This window comes from Xenopus tropicalis, chromosome 5 (assembly GCF_000004195.4).
Source record: "Xenopus tropicalis strain Nigerian chromosome 5, UCB_Xtro_10.0, whole genome shotgun sequence".
Lineage (NCBI taxonomy): Eukaryota > Metazoa > Chordata > Amphibia > Anura > Pipidae > Xenopus > Xenopus tropicalis.
Window position 1 is genome coordinate 134,377,316 of NC_030681.2, and position 21,108 is coordinate 134,398,423.

General features: G+C 38.8%; 1 protein-coding gene across 1 annotated transcript in view; it reads left to right on the forward strand.

The window, feature by feature from the left end:
• tpo (thyroid peroxidase) overlaps nucleotides 1–20,619 on the forward strand; it is a 54,119-nt gene extending 33,500 nt beyond the window's left edge. The window contains exons 11-16 of the mRNA XM_031902754.1: nucleotides 316–524; nucleotides 1,176–1,337; nucleotides 9,520–9,651; nucleotides 14,475–14,574; nucleotides 19,118–19,253; nucleotides 20,224–20,619. Coding sequence (XP_031758614.1) covers nucleotides 316–524; nucleotides 1,176–1,337; nucleotides 9,520–9,651; nucleotides 14,475–14,574; nucleotides 19,118–19,253; nucleotides 20,224–20,262 — 778 coding nt within the window. The 3' untranslated portion in view covers nucleotides 20,263–20,619. The remainder of the gene's footprint in view (nucleotides 1–315; nucleotides 525–1,175; nucleotides 1,338–9,519; nucleotides 9,652–14,474; nucleotides 14,575–19,117; nucleotides 19,254–20,223) is intronic.
• Nucleotides 20,620–21,108: the final 489 nt, after the last annotated feature.

A 21,108-nucleotide genomic window follows, 5' to 3' on the forward strand; every position in this document is an offset into this window, starting at 1 on the left:
AAAATGGTCACAAACTTTTAGCCAATAGGAGCAACAGCAAAGGGGTTGGTGAACAACATGTTGCTCATGAGCTACTGGTTGGGGTTTACTGACCTAGGGTATAAAATATGAAAAAAAGAAATCTTGTACTGGCAGGCACTCACCATGGGTAAATTCCATCTGTTGTCTAGAACTGCCATGTAGGGAAATGTAAAGCACATGTTAAAGAGCTGACCAAAAACGTAGTATCTAGGATGCCAATGCCTTTGTAGGAAAAGGTTCATTAGCTGGAACAATCTATTTTTACATTTTTATATATTTCTTCTCAATCTACAGGTTTTGGTATGAAAACAACAACATTTTTACGAAAATTCAGAGATCTGAACTAGAAAAACATTCTCTTTCGCGTGTAATTTGTGATAATACAGGTTTATCCCATGTTCCCCTCGATGCCTTTCTACTGGGAAATTATCCAGACAACTTTGTGTCATGTGACAGTATCCCTGGCATAAACCTGGAAGCCTGGAAAGAATCTCCTGAAAAAGGCAGGTTTAAGTATAAAGGGTACATTTATTTAAAGATGTCTCAATGCTTTCTAGCTTCACTCTCTGTCACAGAGGTGTTTCCAAACCAACAGAACATAGCTGCGAAACGCATAAATTCACTGTGAATCCATGTCTGGATGTCAATAAGGAAAGGAACATCACAGTGCAATGCATTATGGATTATGTAGGACTGCATACTGTCTGTAAGCTGAGGGAAAGTTGTTATAATTTGTAACATTAATGTTTTAGTCCCTCCTCACAACTTTACTCCTTATATTTCATAATCCCCTTATTTCTACTCATTCCATTGTGTCTAAGGTTACTTATTTGATCCTTACCAGGGGCATAACAACAGAGAAAGCAAGACACTCCAGTTGCAGAGGGGTTCCGGACTGTAGAAGGAGCAGTAAGGCCCTAATTAGTTAGCAATTTTAACACATCTTAACAGAATAGGTCAACTTACCAATGTTTTGAGGCTATGGGGCCCAGTAACATGTAGTTACTCCACTGTTCAACTATTTCATTTGTTCCATAATTAATGCTCCCAGGAGCTGATCTCTCTTTTATTTTAGACATGTGTGTTGCTTCACTGCCCCCCATACTGTACAACACAGTAAAGTCCCAAGTAAAACCTAGTGTGTTTTATTATAGGCACAACCTGTGGATCCCCAAGAAAAATAGAAAATGGAGATTTTGCATTTTGTTCAGAGGCTACTGTAATTTATTCTTGCCACAGCGGGTATCGCTTAGAAGGCCATGAAGAAATAACCTGTCAAGGAAATGAATGGAGTAACCAACCACCCATTTGTTCAGGTATAATTTAACATGAAGAATCAGAATAAGGCACTCAGTTTCCTTTTTAAATGGTCTGTGCCTGTGTTATTCTATAAATGTTACAGTAAGACATTTAGAATAAACTATATAATCAGTGATGAGCAACTTGCAACCTTTCACGTTTGGTCGAACTACAATGGCTGTCATTTGGATGCTGGGACCCGTAATTCAGCAGCATCTTAATGGTCTATGAATCGTGAGCTTATGTAATAATTACTGCAAGACATGCTCCGGTTCTAATAGGCCATCACAACCAATTAGAAAGCAGACTGCACTGGTTTGCTGTTTGAAAGCAAGCATCTGATTGGCTGCTATGACGTTGAGCCAACTTTGTGCTTCTTATTATTCCATTACCCCCTTGGCTTCACTCTGCTGTGAATGAGAATCTCCTTTTCTTGCAATTGGCGTGAGCAGCACATAGCTATGAAATATGTTAATAGAGCCTTTTCAGTGAAGTCATAAAAAATAGAGCAAGTCCATTGATTTTTGTAGCCCTTTTTATTTCCTTTAATGCGTTTCTGACAGTCACTGTATTTTAGCAGCTCCCTAGAAACCACTTCTATTAAAAGCTACACTCAGATAAATGTGGAATATATAGCGCACAGCGACCGGCGAACAGGTGAACTGAAAAATAAATGCAACGCCATGTTTACCAAAGTAGGAAAAAAAGCGGCAAATTCTGCACAGCCTCATATTTCTTTCTGTATTCCTTAACCATACAAAAAGTGCCTCAGCTGGCACGGCATAATCCACATTGGTGCCAAGGAAGCTGGCATTCCAACATGTATATTTTAGGCCAGATTTTAGAACTAAAAAAAGCAGCTGACGTCAACATATTTGAATAATGAAATGAGAGAAACAGCAATACAATAACTGTATGATTGGTTCACTGCTCATTCAATCCATATGTATGCAAAAGCAACTGCAACGACTGACTATGACGTGTCCAGTTACTGAGCCACAAGAAAATCACATTTCTATGATATACAGTTTGTGCATCGCTTTCTTTTTTACTTCATTCACTAAATCCTACAAAACTGCAAGCAATTAGTGCAAAAATGTATTTTAATGTATGTATGATTAGCTTCTTTTCATGAAAATATGAAACTCGCTAAATATATAATCTATTCAAAATTCTGTGCCATTTCTTAAATCATCAAGTTACTGTTCCATATCCCCCTTTTCAGCATTCTGTCTCATCTTTATGCTGGAGTCAGAGTTTGATTGACAGCTCTAACACATCATTGGTGTGTGTTCTCTTTGAGTTGACGTTGTATTAGTGCTAACATGTCTCTTGTCTCATGGTAGCAGTCCTGAAAAGAACTGGGGAGGGATTCTTTTTGCAAGAGTTTTGAATACTGGAACTTTTTTTGTGATCCTGGATTTTTTTTTTTTTGCTCCTCCACTGCAAAAAAAAAATGGAGAGATTAAAAAGAAAAAAAGAGCATCTGAAAGATAAAAAGGGAGAAAAGATTGCTAGGAAAGAAGTAGAGAAGAGATGGAGAAGTACTATGCAGATAAAGAAGGTGGAGACATCAGGGATTATCTGTATATTCATCAGGAGAGAAGAAGAAAATAAGAGAAGCAAAAAGATAAAATTAACATAGAGAACAGAAGTAGAACAGTAGAAGTGCAGACTGAGGAATGGTGAGAGGATGATATATATTTAATTATTTGGGGTAATATAAAATATGCTGGGATTATGCTGTGTTACGACACACAATATACAGAAGGGGCTGTGCTACCAAAAGCTGAATTCCCAGCCAAGAAAATGCAAATGCACTATTTTCATTTTGGGATCCTTACACTATACATACTTTGGTAAACCTGTGCTTACTGGGGATCAAACTGTTCACTAGGTGGGTGAGTAGTAGGTGTTCAGTAGGTGGGTGAAACCAGGAAGTGTTGGTGGGTGAGGTTGGTAACAGTGGGTGTAGCTTCCCATTGTGAGAGGGGTTTGTTTTTGGCACACCACACTGCACACATCGGACATAGCATCCCACCACTTAAAATGCTCCAATTCAAGCACTGCATGGTATTCAAGTTTAAAATCATAGCCACCTTCCAGAGGGCTTCTGTTGTGTTTAGAAGCTTACTACATTCCTAAGGTCATGACATCATTGGAGGTGTCTGGCCAGTAGAACACATCTCCATAGAACCCTTTTCATACTAGGTTTTCTCATAAGCTGTTATGAGAGATTCCATCTACTGTAGCTGTACTAATCACAAGTCTGTTGGCAAATCTAAGGGTATAGTGGTCCATAAGGATAGAACTGAAGGCACAGAGATGCGGTAAAAAACAAAACAAAATAGAAAGTAACTGACTAGTGTATTACCGCTACTTACACACAAAGTTGAATATATCACAACAGTGTCCTACCTACTGTATATCAAAATTACAGATAGTGAGGTGGTTAGTGGTATCCCATAGGTAGCAAAGTTGATGCCCAATAGTATGTTATCCTTCAACATTAACTTTATGATAATGTTACAATAATGGTGTTACCCAAATACCAAGGATAAAGTAATGGGTAAAGGGAGAGCTTTAACACTGTAAGAAAGGTGAGGAAACGATAAGAAATAATACTGGAAGAGCAAGAGTGAAGGGATGTGGTGACATAGGAAAGTAAAAGGTAAAAATTGGGCAGTTCTGGATCAGGGTCCCTTTCCAGTTTTTACAGCATGAAGCAGCATTTTATCTTTCACCCCTGTTGTTAGGAACTAGGGAGCTTAGGGTGAGGCTATCCTCCTCAGGTTGGTCAAGTCTAGTACTTGTCACAGTTGAAGAGTTTTGATAGGGTAAATGCTTAACAGAGTGGGCTGCTCAGTAGAATGCAGGACGTATGGGTTTAGTGTGAGGCTTACTGTACATTGCCTTTACTTCACAGCCAGTACTAGGTGACTGGAGTAGTAAGTGTCCTACTTACTTGGAGTTAACAACTATCATTCCAGGGGCACTGTTGGCATTAATCTAATTAACATTGCTAATTACATTTTTTTTTTTAAATTGTATTTTCTAGTTCATTTCAAACATTGTGTTAATAAAGCTGTGGCCTTTCATATCCATCCTGGACTCATGGTGTGTTTTTTTAGGCTATGGGTTGGGGTTATAGGGGAGTTGTAGTGTGGTATATGGTTAGGTGCCTTATAGCAGCACCGGCCATATGTCCATTTAATCACCAGCGATGTCCTGCATTCCTTAAATATCAAAAATATTTTTCTCATTCAGATCTTTCTTTTTCTTATACAGAGCATATGCAGGCAACACTACCACTTTGCAGCTGTGCATTAATGAACACAGAGTGGCCAATAGGAGCACATTTATATATTTTGACATAACTTCCACTATTCCACCCTTAACTTTATAAGATTAAGAAAAAGAAAGTATCCAGTTGTGTGCTAAAATATCTATCTGTAGGTCAGCAGTGAATTCCACACAGTAAGACTTCCTACTAATAGAGCACATTTTAGAAGGAATACTGTTAATATAGAGACTTTGGGACAATCTTGCATGAGTGATCCCCAATTAACTGAGAATACTGGGAGATACAGCATCAATTGTTGAGCTGTGTCATGTTAGAAAAGGCCCACAGTGTCTTTAAAAGAAAGTTGTTGTAAATATACTGCAGGCTGCTGGGCCAGAATGAGTGTTTTTCGACAAATGTGGTTTTGCTCATCAATTGAAGATGCAGAAGAAAGTGCCAAAGGTACAGTATCTGTGGAATAGTCTTCCTCAGTGAAAAGATGACTTTCTTCTACATTATTAAGCCATCCAGCCTCATTGTGATATGAGAATCTGATGACAGGGGAACAAGAAGGTCAACTGAGAATTGTTTTATGAAATATTTCCTGTTCACGTTACAGTTACTGCTGCTTCAGTTTCTTGTTCCGTCTTGTTGCTCGTAAGAGGGGCTTGAGTTCCCTGTAAATATATCTCCAGTTTGAGACTAAAATAAACTTCACATCAATAAAGGCAAACTCAGTTTCATACAGAGAATGCTAAACCTTGTAACTGTGTGAAGGCCAAAACTGGGCAAACTTGATTGTACTATATTACTTTTTTCCCTTGGTGCTCAATATATAAATATGGGGGTAAGTGCACCACCAGTGAAATACAGTTATAGTATAGTGAAACGATATTCTAATGTAGATAGGGCGATTTTTGGCTTGAAATTGAAGAATTGCGTGCCCTTGCTTAATAATTATTTTGGATTATGATGATCAGGCAGATATTGCTTTTTCTCTTCCTTCTTCTCATCACTAACCCACCTTTATTATTACCTATTTTTGCTTGTTTTATCCCCTTTTCTTTCTCATTTTTCATGTTGTTTCCCCATTTCATTTCCATGTGTTATACTCCCCCTTCTTGCTATTCTGCACACTCCTTCTACTCTTCCTCATTACTACTTCATTGTCTTCACCTTTCTTATCCTCCAGCATTCTTTCTCTAGGGGTAATCTTATCTTTTGGTGATATTATGAGCTTTTCCCTTTAAAAACAGCATTTAAGCATTGCATCACAAGAAAAAATCAGTAGATCTAACTTAAGGAATGTACCCTGTAATTGCCCTGGTTATTATACACGGAATTGGCACTGTATTTATCCTTCTATGTGTTATGTGGTATTAAACATGAAATTGGCAGTATACATAGTATATCATGCCATGCATTCTTGGGTATTAAACATGGAATTGGCATTATTTATATCCTTCCGTGTGTTATGTGATACCAAACAGGAGATTGGCACTGAATTTATCCTGCCATGTATTCTTGGGTATTTAACATGGAATCGGCACTATATTTATCCTACCATGGGTTCTTGGGTATTATACATGGAATTGGCACTATTTTTATCCTGCCTTGTGTTCTTGGGTACCAAAAGAATGGTATGTTACATACCACATACATGTTATATGGTATTAAACATGGCCTTGGCACTGGTGATGAGCAATACTTTACGCCATGTGTCACCATGAAAAAAAACGACTTCAATGTATTTTGCAAACTTTTACCATTTAACAATTTTTTTGGCCGACCAGGACAGAGTCGCTTATTACCACTTGGCACCGTATTTATCCTGCCTTGTGTTCTGGGGTATTATACATGGAATTGACACTGTATTTATCCTGCCATGTATTCTGGGGTATTATACATGGAATTGACACTATATTTATCCTGCAGTGGGTTCTGGGGTATTATACATGGAATTGGCACTGTATTTATCCTGCAGTGGGTTCTGGGGTATTATACATGGAATTGACACTACATTTATCCTGCTGTGGGTTCTGGGGTATTATACATGGAATTGACACTACATGTATCCTGCCATGTGTTCTGGGGTATTATACATGGAATTGACACTACATGTATCCTGCCATGTGTTCTGGGGTATTATACATGGAATTGACACTACATGTATCCTGCCATGTGTTCTGGGTGTTATACATGGAATTGACACTATATTTATCCTGCCATGTGTTCTGGGGTATTATACATGGAATTGACACTACATTTATCCTGCAGTGGGTTCTGGGGTATTATACATGGAATTGACACTACATTTATCCTGCAGTGGGTTCTGGGGTATTATACATGGAATTGACACTATATTTATCCTGCCATGTGTTCTGGGGTATTATACATGGAATTGACACTATATTTATCCTGCCATGTGTTCTGGGGTATTATACATGGAATTGACACTACATTTATCCTGCAGTGGGTTCTGGGGTATTATACATGGAATTGACACTACATTTATCCTGCAGTGGGTTCTGGGGTATTATACATGGAATTGACACTATATTTATCCTGCCATGTGTTCTGGGGTATTATACATGGAATTGACACTACATTTATCCTGCTGTGGGTTCTGGGGTATTATACATGGAATTGACACTACATGTATCCTGCCATGTGTTCTGGGGTATTATACATGGAATTGACACTACATGTATCCTGCCATGTGTTCTGGGGTATTATACATGGAATTGACACTACATTTATCCTGCAGTGGGTTCTGGGGTATTATACATGGAATTGACACTACATTTATCCTGCAGTGGGTTCTGGGGTATTATACATGGAATTGACACTACATTTATCCTGCTGTGGGTTCTGGAGTATTATACATGGAATTGACACTACATGTATCCTGCCATGTGTTCTGGGGTATTATACATGGAATTGACACTACATTTATCCTGCCATGTGTTCATGGTTATCATACATAGAATTAGTACTGTATTTACCATATTTAGGGAGTATTATACATTACTTTAATTAGCATTAAAAACACTGCAATCACCATCCACATTAGGCATTTCCAGTTATTCAGGCTGCCGGCCAGAAAGTACAGAACATTTTACAGATGATCGTTCAGATACATACAGATTATACAGATTTGGTATGTGTGTTACCACCTTTACATTATAGGGGTCATTTACATAAAGAGAAGGCAGTGCGCAAAGTGCAAAAATAAATGGACACAATCGTGCCTTCTTCTTCTTGCCTTGCCGTCAGTTGGACAGCAGCAATATGAGATCTCATTTTTGGATAGACTAGTGCCTGTGCAGGACAAGATATTTGAACAAAAGTGCAGTATTTTATTTTTTTCTGTATGTACGAAAGGTAAATTCTTCAGGGATTTAGCACTACAGTTACAGGTTCTGGCAAGTTCGGAAATGGTGGCCACTCAGCAGTTGCTCAGTGAGGTATTTAAAGGATAATTGTTCTTCAGGTTCACGTGCAATTTCACATTTTGCTGAGTTCTGTAAGGTAAGGAAAGTTTTATATAAACATTTGTGATTGCTATAAAAACAAAAAACCTTTACTGTGTTGGTAATGACTTGGATTTCAGCTGCAGTTGCCTTTGAAATGCATTTTAAGTGTTTGAACCTTCACATACCTGCAGGAGAGAACAGTTGTATTTGCTTAGGGTTTTGTTCCTGCTCCGTTAGTTGTTTAGCTTGAGCTAAGCCTTGAGATTCTGATGTTCCCCTCTCCGTTTTCAACAATAACTGTGCGTTTTGCAGAACACCAGAAAAAAGTTAGGTAAATAATGTTGAAAAACAAATACAGCTAAATGTATAACTTTAGCATATAGTAAAATGATAACGATACTTTTAAGGGCCTATTTTACCACACGTCACCAGGCTTCCGTGAGTAAAAGATGGAGTAATTGTTTTGCAAGTTTTGGCTTCTGCTGGAACTTATGTAAAACAATGGCGCGCAATCTGGCATTTGGACAGTGAAATTCGCCATTTATTTTATACAGCTTTCTACACATTTTTTTTCTGGCTAATTTCGTTTTACACAGCATAATAAATAGGCCCCTATGTATGTTATAGTTTGACCTTTTTCAGCTGGTCTCCGTGTTTTTTTTTTTTATTATTTGCGTCTTCTCACACTTCCATTTAAGGTGGCGAGGTCACCAAGCGAGTGGCTCTTCTCCCGATATCCCCACCTATGGGTGGGTGATATCAGGTTAATTTAAATTAAAGTGGTGGGTATGGGCTCCCATCGGTTCGGGGACTGCATCAACGAGCCAATGCGGTCCCCGTTCTGACGAAAAATTAAACCTGCCAAATCGAGATCTGGGCGATTTTAGGCCAGATTACGGGCGGACCCCTTGTTAGTGCCCATACAGGGGCCGATAAGCTGCCGAATCAGTCTAAGGGACCAATATCAGCAGCTAGAATCGGCCCGTGTATGGGGACCTTCAGAAGGGAACCTGATTGCCTGCTGGCAAGTAATTCTCTATGAGACTTGTCATTCTTACTATTAAACTGCTGCCTGCTTTCTAGGTAAAGTGGGGCCCTGGCAATTGGAAAGCTTTAAAACTTCCAAACTGGAGAGATTAAAAAAAAATGTAAAAAAAGTTTTGGTGTGGTGCACTTCTCCTCATGGTCCCAATGATCCATTTGGTCCTCAGTGTTCAAGTGGCTGTTCAGACACGGTTTTAAAAAAACAAATTATCTGTATGATGTTGGGTCCCCGTATGATATTTTTTTCTCCAGTTCTGCTGGGAATACTTACATCCAAAAAGTATATAGTATTAGATACTACTATATACTTTTTGGATGTAAGTATTCCCAGCAGTTGTAAGTGTTTAAATACTTTATCAGGGCAGAGGCTAAAGTTGTTACCCTTTTGTTCCTCAGATATCAATGAATGTGAAGATCAGCCTAATGGCCCATGCCATTCTTCTGCTAAATGCAAGAACACATTGGGCGGCTTTCATTGCTTATGCACAGATCCATATGAACTTGACAAGGATAAAAGGACATGCGTGGGTAATTATCTTTCTTTATTTTCTGCCTGGCACTGCTACCTTTAAAGTGATCTTTGGCATCCTGCTTTGCCAAATGCAACTAATCCTCCTAGAAAGTAATGCAAAAAATAAATGTCAAAGACCTTGTTAAACTGACTGTAATCTTTTATTGTGCCAGTGCCTTCTTATCTTTGAATATCAATTATTTATTGCCTTTTTCTAAAGTTCTTTATGTATTGTATTTTATATCTACTGGTTATATAGCTCTGACATATTTACAGAGATTATACATCATTCACTTCAGCCCATGCCCCAGTGGAGCTTACAATCTATGGTGCCTACCACATTTATACAAATAGTAGGATCCGTTTTATAAAGAGACAATTAACCTGCCAGTTTCTTTATGGTATGTCAGGGGAAACCCATGCAGACATGTAGAGAACATACAAACTCCTTGCAGATAGTGCCCTGGCTGAAATCAAACTCTAGACCCCCCGCATAACAAGGCAGATAGATAATAAATAGATTTCACAGAATTTCTAATAAGGGTACATTACGGGGCCCATTTATTAAAGTCCCAATGAATACAAATGGAAAAAAATCATATTTTTTCTAACTTTTAGAACTGTGCGTATTTTCTGCGTTTTTTTTCATTAATTTCCACTACTTTTTTGTGCTTTGTGACAATTTGTGCGACAAAAATGTATTTATCGCAATGAGTATGAAAGTTCCATTATTCATTCAAGCTTTGGTATCGTGACTTTCCTTGGGCCGGGTTGGAGCTGCAGAGTGCCATTGAGCCCTATGGGAGACTTTCCTTGGGCCAGGTTGGAGCTGCAGAGTGCCATTGAGCCCTATGGGAGACTTTCCTTGGGCCAGGTTGGAGCTGCAGAGTGCCATTGAGCCCTATGGGAGACATTCCTTGGGCCAGGTTGGAGCTGCAGAGTGCCATTGAGCCCTATGGGAGACTTTCCTTGGGCCGGGTTGGAGCTGCAGAGTGCCATTGAGCCCTATCGGAGACTTTCCATGGGCCGGGTTGGAGCTGCAGAGTGCCATTGAGCCCTATGGGAGACTTTCCATGGGCCGGGTTGGAGCTGCAGAGTGCCATTGAGCCCTATGGGAGACTTTCCTTGGGCCGGGTTGGAGCTGCAGAGTGCCATTGAGCCCTATGGGAGACTTTCCTTGGGCCGGGTTGGAGCTGCAGAGTGCCATTGAGCCCTATGAGAGGGTTTCCTTGGGCCGGGTTGGAGCTGCAGAGTGCCATTGAGCCCTATGGGAGACTTTCCTTGGGCCAGGTTGGAGCTGCAGAGTGCCATTGAGCCCTATGGGAGACTTTCCTTGGGCCAGGTTGGAGCTGCAGAGTGCCATTGAGCCCTATGAGAGGGTTTCCTTGGGCCGGGTTGGAGCTGCAGAGTGCCATTGAGCCCTATGGGAGACTTTCCTTGGGCCGGGTTGGAGCTGCAGAGTGCCATTGAGCCCTATGAGAGGGTTTCCTTGGGCCAGGTTGGAGCTGCAGAGTGCCATTGAGCCCTATGAGAGGGTTTCCTTGGGCCGGGTTGGAGCTGCAGAGTGCCATTGAGCCCTATGGGAGACTTTCCTTGGGCCGGGTTGGAGCTGCAGGGTGCCATTGAGCCCTATGGGAGACTTTCCTTGGGCCGGGTTGGAGCTGCAGAGTGCCATTGAGCCCTATGGGAGACTTTCCTTGGGCCAGGTTGGAGCTGCAGAGTGCCATTGAGCCCTATGGGAGGCTTTCCTTGGGCCAGGTTGGAGCTGCAGAGTGCCATTGAGCCCTATGGGAGACTTTCCTTGGGCCAGGTTGGAGCTGCAGAGTGCCATTGAGCCCTATGGGAGACTTTCCTTGGGCCGGGTTGGAGCTGCAGAGTGCCATTGAGCCCTATGGGAGACTTTCCTTGGGCCGGGTTGGAGCTGCAGAGTGCCATTGAGCCCTATGGGAGACTTTCCTTGGGCCGGGTTGGAGCTGCAGAGTGCCATTGAGCCCTATGGGAGACTTTCCTTGGGCCAGGTTGGAGCTGCAGAGTGCCATTGAGCCCTATGGGAGACTTTCCTTGGGCCGGGTTGGAGCTGCAGAGTGCCATTGAGCCCTATGGGAGGCTTTCCTTGGGCCGGGTTGGAGCTGCAGAGTGCCATTGAGCCCTATGGGAGACTTCTAAAATCATGCACTGAAGGTTCAAAGTCAGAAAGTTTTTTGCGCCATTTACGATCGTTCGGATATGAAAATTTCGGAACTTTTGGATCGTACCATGATATATTTGTACGACCATGATGCAAATTTTCATGCAATTTACGTATTTAATACAATTTTTTTTCCAATCGTACTATTAAAAGTCCGAAATTCGGACTTTGATAAATCAGCCCCTATGTGCGATGAGATCAGAAAACATAGAGTCAAGGAAATTGGCTCCTGATAAAACTGACCATAGTGAGTGTGAATTTAATTAGGACTTTAGATAGCTCCACCGGGGCAGGAACTGATGGGAATGATGTATAATCTCTGTTAAGCTCTGGGTATGTTGCCAATATATAAATATATGAATAATAATAATAATGTATTTGTATGTAATGATGAGTAATTAACAAGATTTTCAGCCTAACGTTTCCTTAAGATTGTTGTGCCCGGAAGCTATAAATAAAAATCCAGGTTACCAGATTATTATTACCTATTATGCACCATAATGGAATTCAAGGATGACTTAACAAGACCTGGATTTAACATCTTTGATGTTCTAAGCGCAGTTACCTTAACTGCCATGAATTCATTTCTTATCTCCCCTCTATTATTTCACCTGTTCATTTAAAACTGCAGTTGTGGAACCTGAAATAATTACTTGTATTATCTATAAACCACAGTGCATCTCTCTGTAGTATGGATCAATAATACTGGCAGGCTGTGGGCTAAGTAAAGGTCTAATAACACAGTCAATAATTCTCATATCAGTTACCTGGAAAGCCTAATAGTCCATGAATATTAGTAATAATGTAAATGTCATACAGTGGGTTCAATGTACATCATTTATTCTCCTTATAAAATCTATAGTGTGTGCTTTACTGTATCACTAAATAGTCTGCCTATGACTTAGTGCTTGAAGAACAAAATGCTTAAGGCTTTGTAAGACATGTCCAATATTTTCTTTATTGGCCTGATCATGGGGTGTTCTCTGAGTGCTGGGCCATCTACACTTCTATGAATATGGCATCAAAAGGCAACAGGAATAAACAGTTAAAAATTCTGTTTACTGAATTCACTTTTATTTATAAAGCACCATCATATCCTGTAGAGAACATTAATACATACTGACAATATTCTAGCAAATTGTGATAGAGATGGGTAAGTGGTGCTTTTTGTCAGAGAAAGTCTGGTGTCTATAGAGTAGGGACACGTGCGTAGGTTGTAGGGTGTTCAACTAAATTAAGGGTAAGAACTCCCAGAGTGCTTGGGTCCCCCCTAATAGATCTCTGCTATTGCAAGCTACAAACTGCCCCTATAAGGCTTTCAACCGGCAACAATAGGAGTTGGCAGTGGAAAGCCCTTTACATCGCTTCGGTAATCCGAAGTTGTGTTAAGCTTCATCCTGCAGGCAACTTTGCATGACTTTTGAAAAAGAAGTGATGCAAAGGGCTTTCCAATGGTGACTCCTACTGTTGCCGGTGGAAAGCCTTATAGGAGTAGTTTGTCACCCGTGGCAGAAAAGATCTATTAAAGGCGACTCAACCGCTCTGTGGGTTCTTACCCTTACGCTATGAGGCATAGATTAGATTGAAGCATTGGTTACCTGCTCAGCTAGTAATATGCAACTAAGGCAGTGATTTATCAATGGTCAAATTCAATTTGTTTTGTAGTAAACCTCATGAATTTGAAATTAAGGTTTAAAAACTCATTCATTATTGATTAAGTGCAAAAGGTCTGCAAAACTGAAATGTAAAACTTTGGCATCTAAAAGCTTGCGAGTTCATGTAGACATCAATGGGAGTTGTCCAAGGCAAAAAGTTATAAAATATTTTATAAATATATATATATACACGTACACAGAACTACAAATATGAAGAAAAGGAAAACATTGCTTATATTAATAATGGTGTCTAGATTTATTTGTAAAATGTAAACAGATATAGAATTTCTACAATATGAGGGTCACACTGTTGAATTCAGAGGGATTTCCAGCAGTTTCACCTAATATACATTTTAAAACACAGGGAATGGAGAAAATAAGGGCAAATTAGCCAGAAAGTCACGGCAATCAATCAGAGAGTAGTTTTGACTGTCTATGATAGTAGGATGAATGCAAACATCTGATTGGTTACTGTGCACAGTATGTAGAGAATTCCATACAAAATCAGAATATTTCTACAGCATCTCTTCACATCAAAATCATTTTTTAAACGTTAAACAATACAGGTTTCAAGTTTACGGTTGGATGAATGAGAGAAATTAATTGAATTCCAGGATCACTAACTGAACATCCCCGGCTCATAATAAAATGCAAATATTTGTACTCCGTGACTTCAAAAATGTCATCATAGATCTGTATCACTTTTTAGCTGCTGGGGGAAAATGCAACACATTTTTTAATTTTACAGCCTCAATTATTTCTGCAAAAGTAACAAATTAGAACATCATTTTTTTCTTTCTCGAAAGTCGTTATTAATGTGCAATAATCCCTAAACTATTAAATATTATTAAACATCTTTTATAGGAACAGAAAACAATCTGTGTGCTTTATTACTGTGATACACACGGAATTGTATATTGTGATGGTTTTAATTGCACAACAGGAATAGCGTCAAGCGTTCTATTAAAGCAATATGTCATATTCAATCTGTTTCTAGATTCAGGAAGACTCCCTAGAGGATCTTTAGTGTCCATCATTTTAGTTGCTGTCTTGTTTGTGTCCTGGGCCGGAATGTGCTGGATTCTAATTTGCAGAGGGTGAGTGGTTACTGCATATTTACCTACAGTATAACGGGCACATTTACTAAGAAGTTTTGAGATAAATTTGGATTTTTTTTCTCACTTCTAGATAATTGTCGAGATTTATGAATGGGTTTTCACCATAGTTCCCCCGAAAAATTCTAGTTTTTCAAAAATAGCTTCCATAATTCCTGATTAATTAATTACTTTAAAAAAAAAAAAAATTGATAGGTTTGATCTGTCGAGTACCATTGAGTCCTATGGAGGCTTAGAAAAGTAGAGGAATAAAATAGTCAGTGACAGCCTGTCCTTGACACATTTTCAAGGACAAGTTAATCCCCTCATTGTTTTCAGTTTCACCCATCTTCAAAGGGAACTTAATCCCCTCATTGTTTTCTATTTCGAACGTTTTCCAGAGAAAGTTAATCCCCTCACTGTTTTCTATTTTGTACGTTTTCCAGAGAAAGTTAATCCCATCATTGTTTTCTATTTCGAACGTTTTCCAGAGAAAGTTAATCCCCTCACTGTTTTCTATTTTGTACGTATTCCAGAGAAAGTTAATCCCCTCACTGTTTTCTATTTTGTACGTTTTCCAGAGAAAGTTAATCCCCTCACTGTTTTCTATTTCGTACGTTTTCCAGAGAAAGTTAATCCCATCATTGTTTTCTATTTCGAACGTTTTCCAGAGAAAGTTAATCCCCTCATTGTTTTCTATTTTGTACGTTTTCCAGAGAAAGTTAATCCCATCATTGTTTTCTATTTCGAACGTTTTCCAGAGAAAGTTAATCCCCTCACTGTTTTCTATTTTGTACGTATTCCAGAGAAAGTTAATCCCCTCACTGTTTTCTATTTCGTACGTTTTCCAGAGAATGTTAATCCCCTCATTGTTTTCTATTTCGAACGTTTTCCAGAGAAAGTTAATCCCCTCACTGTTTTCTATTTTGTACGTTTTCCAGAGAAAGTTAATCCCATCATTGTTTTCTATTTCGAACGTTTTCCAGAGAAAGTTAATCCCCTCACTGTTTTCTATTTTGTACGTTTTCCAGAGAAAGTTAATCCCATCATTGTTTTCTATTTCGAACGTTTTCCAGAGAAAATTAATCCCCTCACTGTTTTCTATTTTGTACGTTTTCCAGAGAAAGTTAATCCCCTCACTGTTTTCTATTTCGTACGTATTCCAGAGAAAGTTAATCCCCTCACTGTTTTCTATTTTGTACGTATTCCAGAGAAAGTTAATCCCCTCACTGTTTTCTATTTTGTACGTATTCCAGAGAAAGTTAATCCCCTCACTGTTTTCTATTTTGTACGTATTCCAGAGAAAGTTAATCCCCTCACTGTTTTCTATTTCGTACGTTTTCCAGAGAATGTTAATCCCCTCATTGTTTTCTATTTCGAACGTTTTCCAGAGAAAGTTAATCCCCTCACTGTTTTCTATTTTGTACGTTTTCCAGAGAAAGTTAATCCCATCATTGTTTTCTATTTCGAACGTTTTCCAGAGAAAGTTAATCCCCTCACTGTTTTCTATTTTGTACGTTTTCCAGAGAAAGTTAATCCCATCATTGTTTTCTATTTCGAACGTTTTCCAGAGAAAGTTAATCCCCTCACTGTTTTCTATTTTGTACGTATTCCAGAGAAAGTTAATCCCCTCACTGTTTTCTATTTCGTACGTATTCCAGAGAAAGTTAATCCCCTCACTGTTTTCTATTTTGTACGTTTTCCAGAGAAAGTTAATCCCATCATTGTTTTCTATTTCGAACGTTTTCCAGAGAAAGTTAATCCCCTCACTGTTTTCTATTTTGTACGTATTCCAGAGAAAGTTAATCCCCTCACTGTTTTCTATTTCGTACGTTTTCCAGAGAAAGTTAATCCCCTCACTGTTTTCTATTTTGTACGTATTCCAGAGAAAGTTAATCCCCTCACTGTTTTCTATTTCGTACGTTTTCCAGAGAATGTTAATCCCCTCATTGTTTTCTATTTCGTACGTTTTCCAGAGAAAGTTAATCCCATCATTGTTTTCTATTTCGTACGTTTTCCAGAGAAAGTTAATCCCATCATTATTTTCTATTTCGAACGTTTTCCAGAGAAAGTTAATCCCATCATTGTTTTCTATTTCGTACGTTTTCCAGAGAAAGTTAATCCCATCATTGTTTTCTATTTCGTACGTTTTCCAGAGAAAGTTAATCCCATCATTGTTTTCTATTTCGTACGTTTTCCAGAGAAAGTTAATCCCATCATTGTTTTCTATTTCGTACGTTTTCCAGAGAAAGTTAATCCCATCATTGTTTTCAGTTTCACCCAGCTTCAAGTGAAACTTAAACACAATGTTGTTTTCAAAGAGTGCCAATGCTCCTAAATGGGCGAAATGTTTCAGCAGGCATGGATTCACAGTGAATTTCCGCGTTTCACCATTGGCAGATTGTTTCGCGAAACAGATGAAAAAATTTGCCGCGCGTCCAAAAATTGTCAAAAGAATAGCCTGATGACAAAAAAAAAGCCGCACGACAAAAGTATAGCCTGGCGACAAAAGAATAGCTGCGTGACACAAGAAAAGCCACGGGCAACAATTTTTTTTTATGCGCAACATTTTCGCCGTTTGCCGAATCTTTTGAAAGATTCGCAAATTTTTCGGCGAAGCGAAATGGGACAGATTCGCTCATCACTACTCCTAAAATGATACTGGAGCAATTCCTGTCAACTCAAAAAAATTGGGATTTTCGAATGTAAACTCGTAATTTTCGTACGAATGATTCAAGCATTATCGTGACATTTTATAAGTACAGCAATGATAGAGTTTAATTCTAATTTAAACCATGTCGAGTTTATACAACTTTCAAGGCCAGAAAACAATTAATTTTAGTAAATGTGCCCCTTAGTGTTTGTACTCTATTATTTAAGGGGCATTTACTAAAGCACAATTTTTTTGGGCTGAACTTTTTGTCACCAAAAACTCAATTTTGTCTCAGAAAAAAATGCAAATTTGTCAGAATTTATTATTTGACAAAACAGTGACAATTCTGAATGCTAAAATACACCAACTAAAACCTGCCGAGATCATGTCGATATCAATGGCAGATATCCCTTTTACAATTGGAAAATCTTTCTTTGCTTCACGGTTTTAGAGACAATAATTTCTTTATGCCTGATTTTGTGTGACAATGCAAAAAAGTTGTAGTTTTCATGCAAGTCGAAAAGTTACAGTTTTCGCAACTTTTTTTCATGACTGCTATTCATGGAAATTAGTGATGGGTGAAATAATTTGGCAGGCATGAATTTGAGGCGGCGGATTTTTTCGCAAAAAAAAGTTGTGTGCATCATTTTCGGGATTTCACAAATGTTACGCCGTTTCACGGGAAAGATTCGCTCATCACTAGTGGAAATTAGTTTATTTATGGTTTCTATAAACTATAAAACCATGAGAATCTGAATGTTGGTAAATTCCCCCCTTACTGTTCCCAGAAATTTCCAATGTGTGTCCTGAGTATGTTTCATGTATGAATGAAAAACCACTTTAAAATGTTTGCCAACAAATAGAATGTATCATAATGGCATGACCTGATCTAAAGATGCCCATTGATAACAGGTCATGTCCTTATCAGAAGTTCTTTTTCTTAGGAAACTTTTTAAAGTATATACTTTTTTATATATTTGTCTGATATTATTTGCAATATTAAGGGGTGAGTATCTCATATTTTCCCCTGTCTTGTTTTTCTATAACTCATATGATGGTAACCCTGCTAGTTGCTTCATCCTTCTATAAGATACCAATGCCTTCTAAATTGTCTGGCCACATACTAGATCTTCTCCCACATAACCCATAAAATATTGGATTTCCTAAGGAAGGAGATAAGAAAGGTCTTTGCCCAGAGCTGGCTTTGAGTGTTCAGAACCCCAAAGACTGACCAAACTTCCCCCAACCCCCACTGCTCATAAACTTGCCCACCATCGCTTCTACCTGACCGGCAGCATGTGGGACTGGGCAGACATTATAACTAGCTATTTCTCCTACAGACTGCATGCTGCCCTTAGAATCCTGACACCCCAGACACGAGACTATGTGGCCTTCCTGCAGATCTGGGCCTGACTTTGCTTAGAAGGGAGGGAGTGTGCACAGATAATCAGGGATGAAACACTCCAGACACACAGTACCCTCCCAAAAGTTCTTAAATTTGCTTGCAAAGAAGACCACCATTAGTTAGCATAATAATGTGAACAATTCAGGAAATAATATTTAGTCAACTGGCCTTCTAATGTCAGCTGATACAAGCCCCTAAAAATTCTTCCTGCAAATTACATTTTACTGAAAGTTTATGCCACCATATTTTATTGAATGTTAAAAAAATATACAAAGTGAATAGAAATATTACTTTGGGTGTACAGGTCCAGAGTGGGTCAAGCCCACATTGCAGCGTGTATAAACCTAACTTATATAGTTATATAGTTATATAGTTTGTATAAAATCACTGAAAACTATAACGATATTAAAAGTTCCTACTCACCACTTTCCCAGCATATATCAGAAAGACCCTCATAACTACGGATAATGCTTGTGTTTTTTTAATAGAGCATCCATATTTTGGTCATTGACTAAAGCTCACAATGTGGAAGGTGGGAAGAAGCCATCGGTAGTGATGATTTACTCCAGGTGTGAAAGTAAAACCATGCCATTACCATTGATTCCATCTGAACAAGTGGCCAAGGTAACAGCAAGCAATCAGAAAGCTTTTATTTCCATTCAAAATGGCAACCTTTATAAACTCATTGATTTTTGAGCTTTGGTTTTAGCTATACCTTCTTGTCTGGGATGGTATCAAAGGGTTGGAGGAAATCTGGTGTAATTACTATTCCAGTAATGGTTTATGGTTTAAACCTGGTAATTACAGACCTTTGAAAATGACATCACAAGTAGTCAGATTATTGAAAGATGTGGTCAATAGTGATGAGCGAATCTGTCCCGTTTCACTTTGCCGAAAAATTCTCAAAACAGTAATAAATCAGTGAAACGTGTTTGTGCGACTTTTTGTTGCCCGTGTCTTTTTTTTGTGGCCTGTGCCTTTTTGTTGCCCACGTCAATTTTTGCTGTGACCCCGCCCATTTTTACACAACCGCACCCAGTTTGAATTTTCACATTAGTTTCGTGAAACGATTCACCAGTGGCAAAATGCGGAAATTCGCTGTGAATCCATGCCTGGTGAAAAAATTCACTCATCACTAGTGGTCAACTTTTCTTATACATCATTCATATCGGTACTTGCCCCAGAGCAGTTTACAGATTACACACACACTATGGTCAAGTTTAGTCAGGAGCCAATTAACCTGCCTGAATGTTTTTGGAGGGTGGGGGAAACCAGAGTACACAGAGGAAACCCATACAGACACAGGGAGAACATACAAACTCCTTGCAGATAGTGCCCTGGCTAGGATTGGACTAAGGACCCCAATTCTGCAAGACAGTAGCACTACCCACTAAGCCACTGTGCTGCCCAGTTGTCCACAGGGATTATCCATCTTGGATCTTGCAAGGCTATCAAGTCTCAATGACACTGCACATGCTCAGTGTTGTCATCCTGAAAAACACATATAACTCTGAGTTAGTCATGGCCATTCTTGACTACAAAGTGGGATAATACTGCACAATACTGACTTTCTATATCTACTTTTATTTTTCAGGATGTAAGCAATGGACACCAAATTCTACTTCATGTATAAAACAAGAGGCGAAAATCGGTTGCCGAAGTCTCTCTCCTCTCTCTCGTTTTTGTGTTTTACTATTTGAATGAAAACAACATCTCTCTCTGATGAGAATTGATTACATCCATGAATCTGCTGTTGTGTGCATGGTTACGTCCTAGGCTTTAATACAATCCTCATCAAGAGTTCTAATCATATAAATATAATACATTTTTTTCATGAAATGATGTTAATTTGTATTATTGATTTTTAGAAAAATGAGCTCTGTTCTTCCACATGCCTGGCTAATTCTAAATCCATTCTATTGAACTTGTATCTCTCTGTTATACCAGCCCAGCACTTTTCTTTTGTAGTAAATAACTATTATTTTAAGTACTTCTGATGCCTCCTTCCTCTGTTAGAAATCATTTATATAGGACAGTGCTTTATATCTGATGATGGAGGTGCTGCGCTAGGGGTTAGCCTTGAGGCAATCCTATAAATGGTGAAACACATTATATGTGTGATAATGTTTTCACAGTTTTTTCCTTAGCACAAAGGAGCTTAGCCCTGAGGCCAAAGAACATGCCAGAATCCTACTTGATCATAAGTTTGTCAATTAAAATGATTCATGATTCTATACTTTGATACAAGAAGATACAACAATAACTCTTGAACATTGTATGTCAGGGCCATATCTGTGTTACTACTGCGCATCGCTCCCAAGCAAAGCCAAATGCCTTTCTACTACTTAAGGCCCTTAATCTATTATGACAGATTCAGTAATACAGACCTCTTTGAAGTTTCCAACCTCTAGAGCGACATTATTGAGAGATTATTTATATCGGCAATGTATCCAGTTAAATTCAACCGTATAAAGTACTT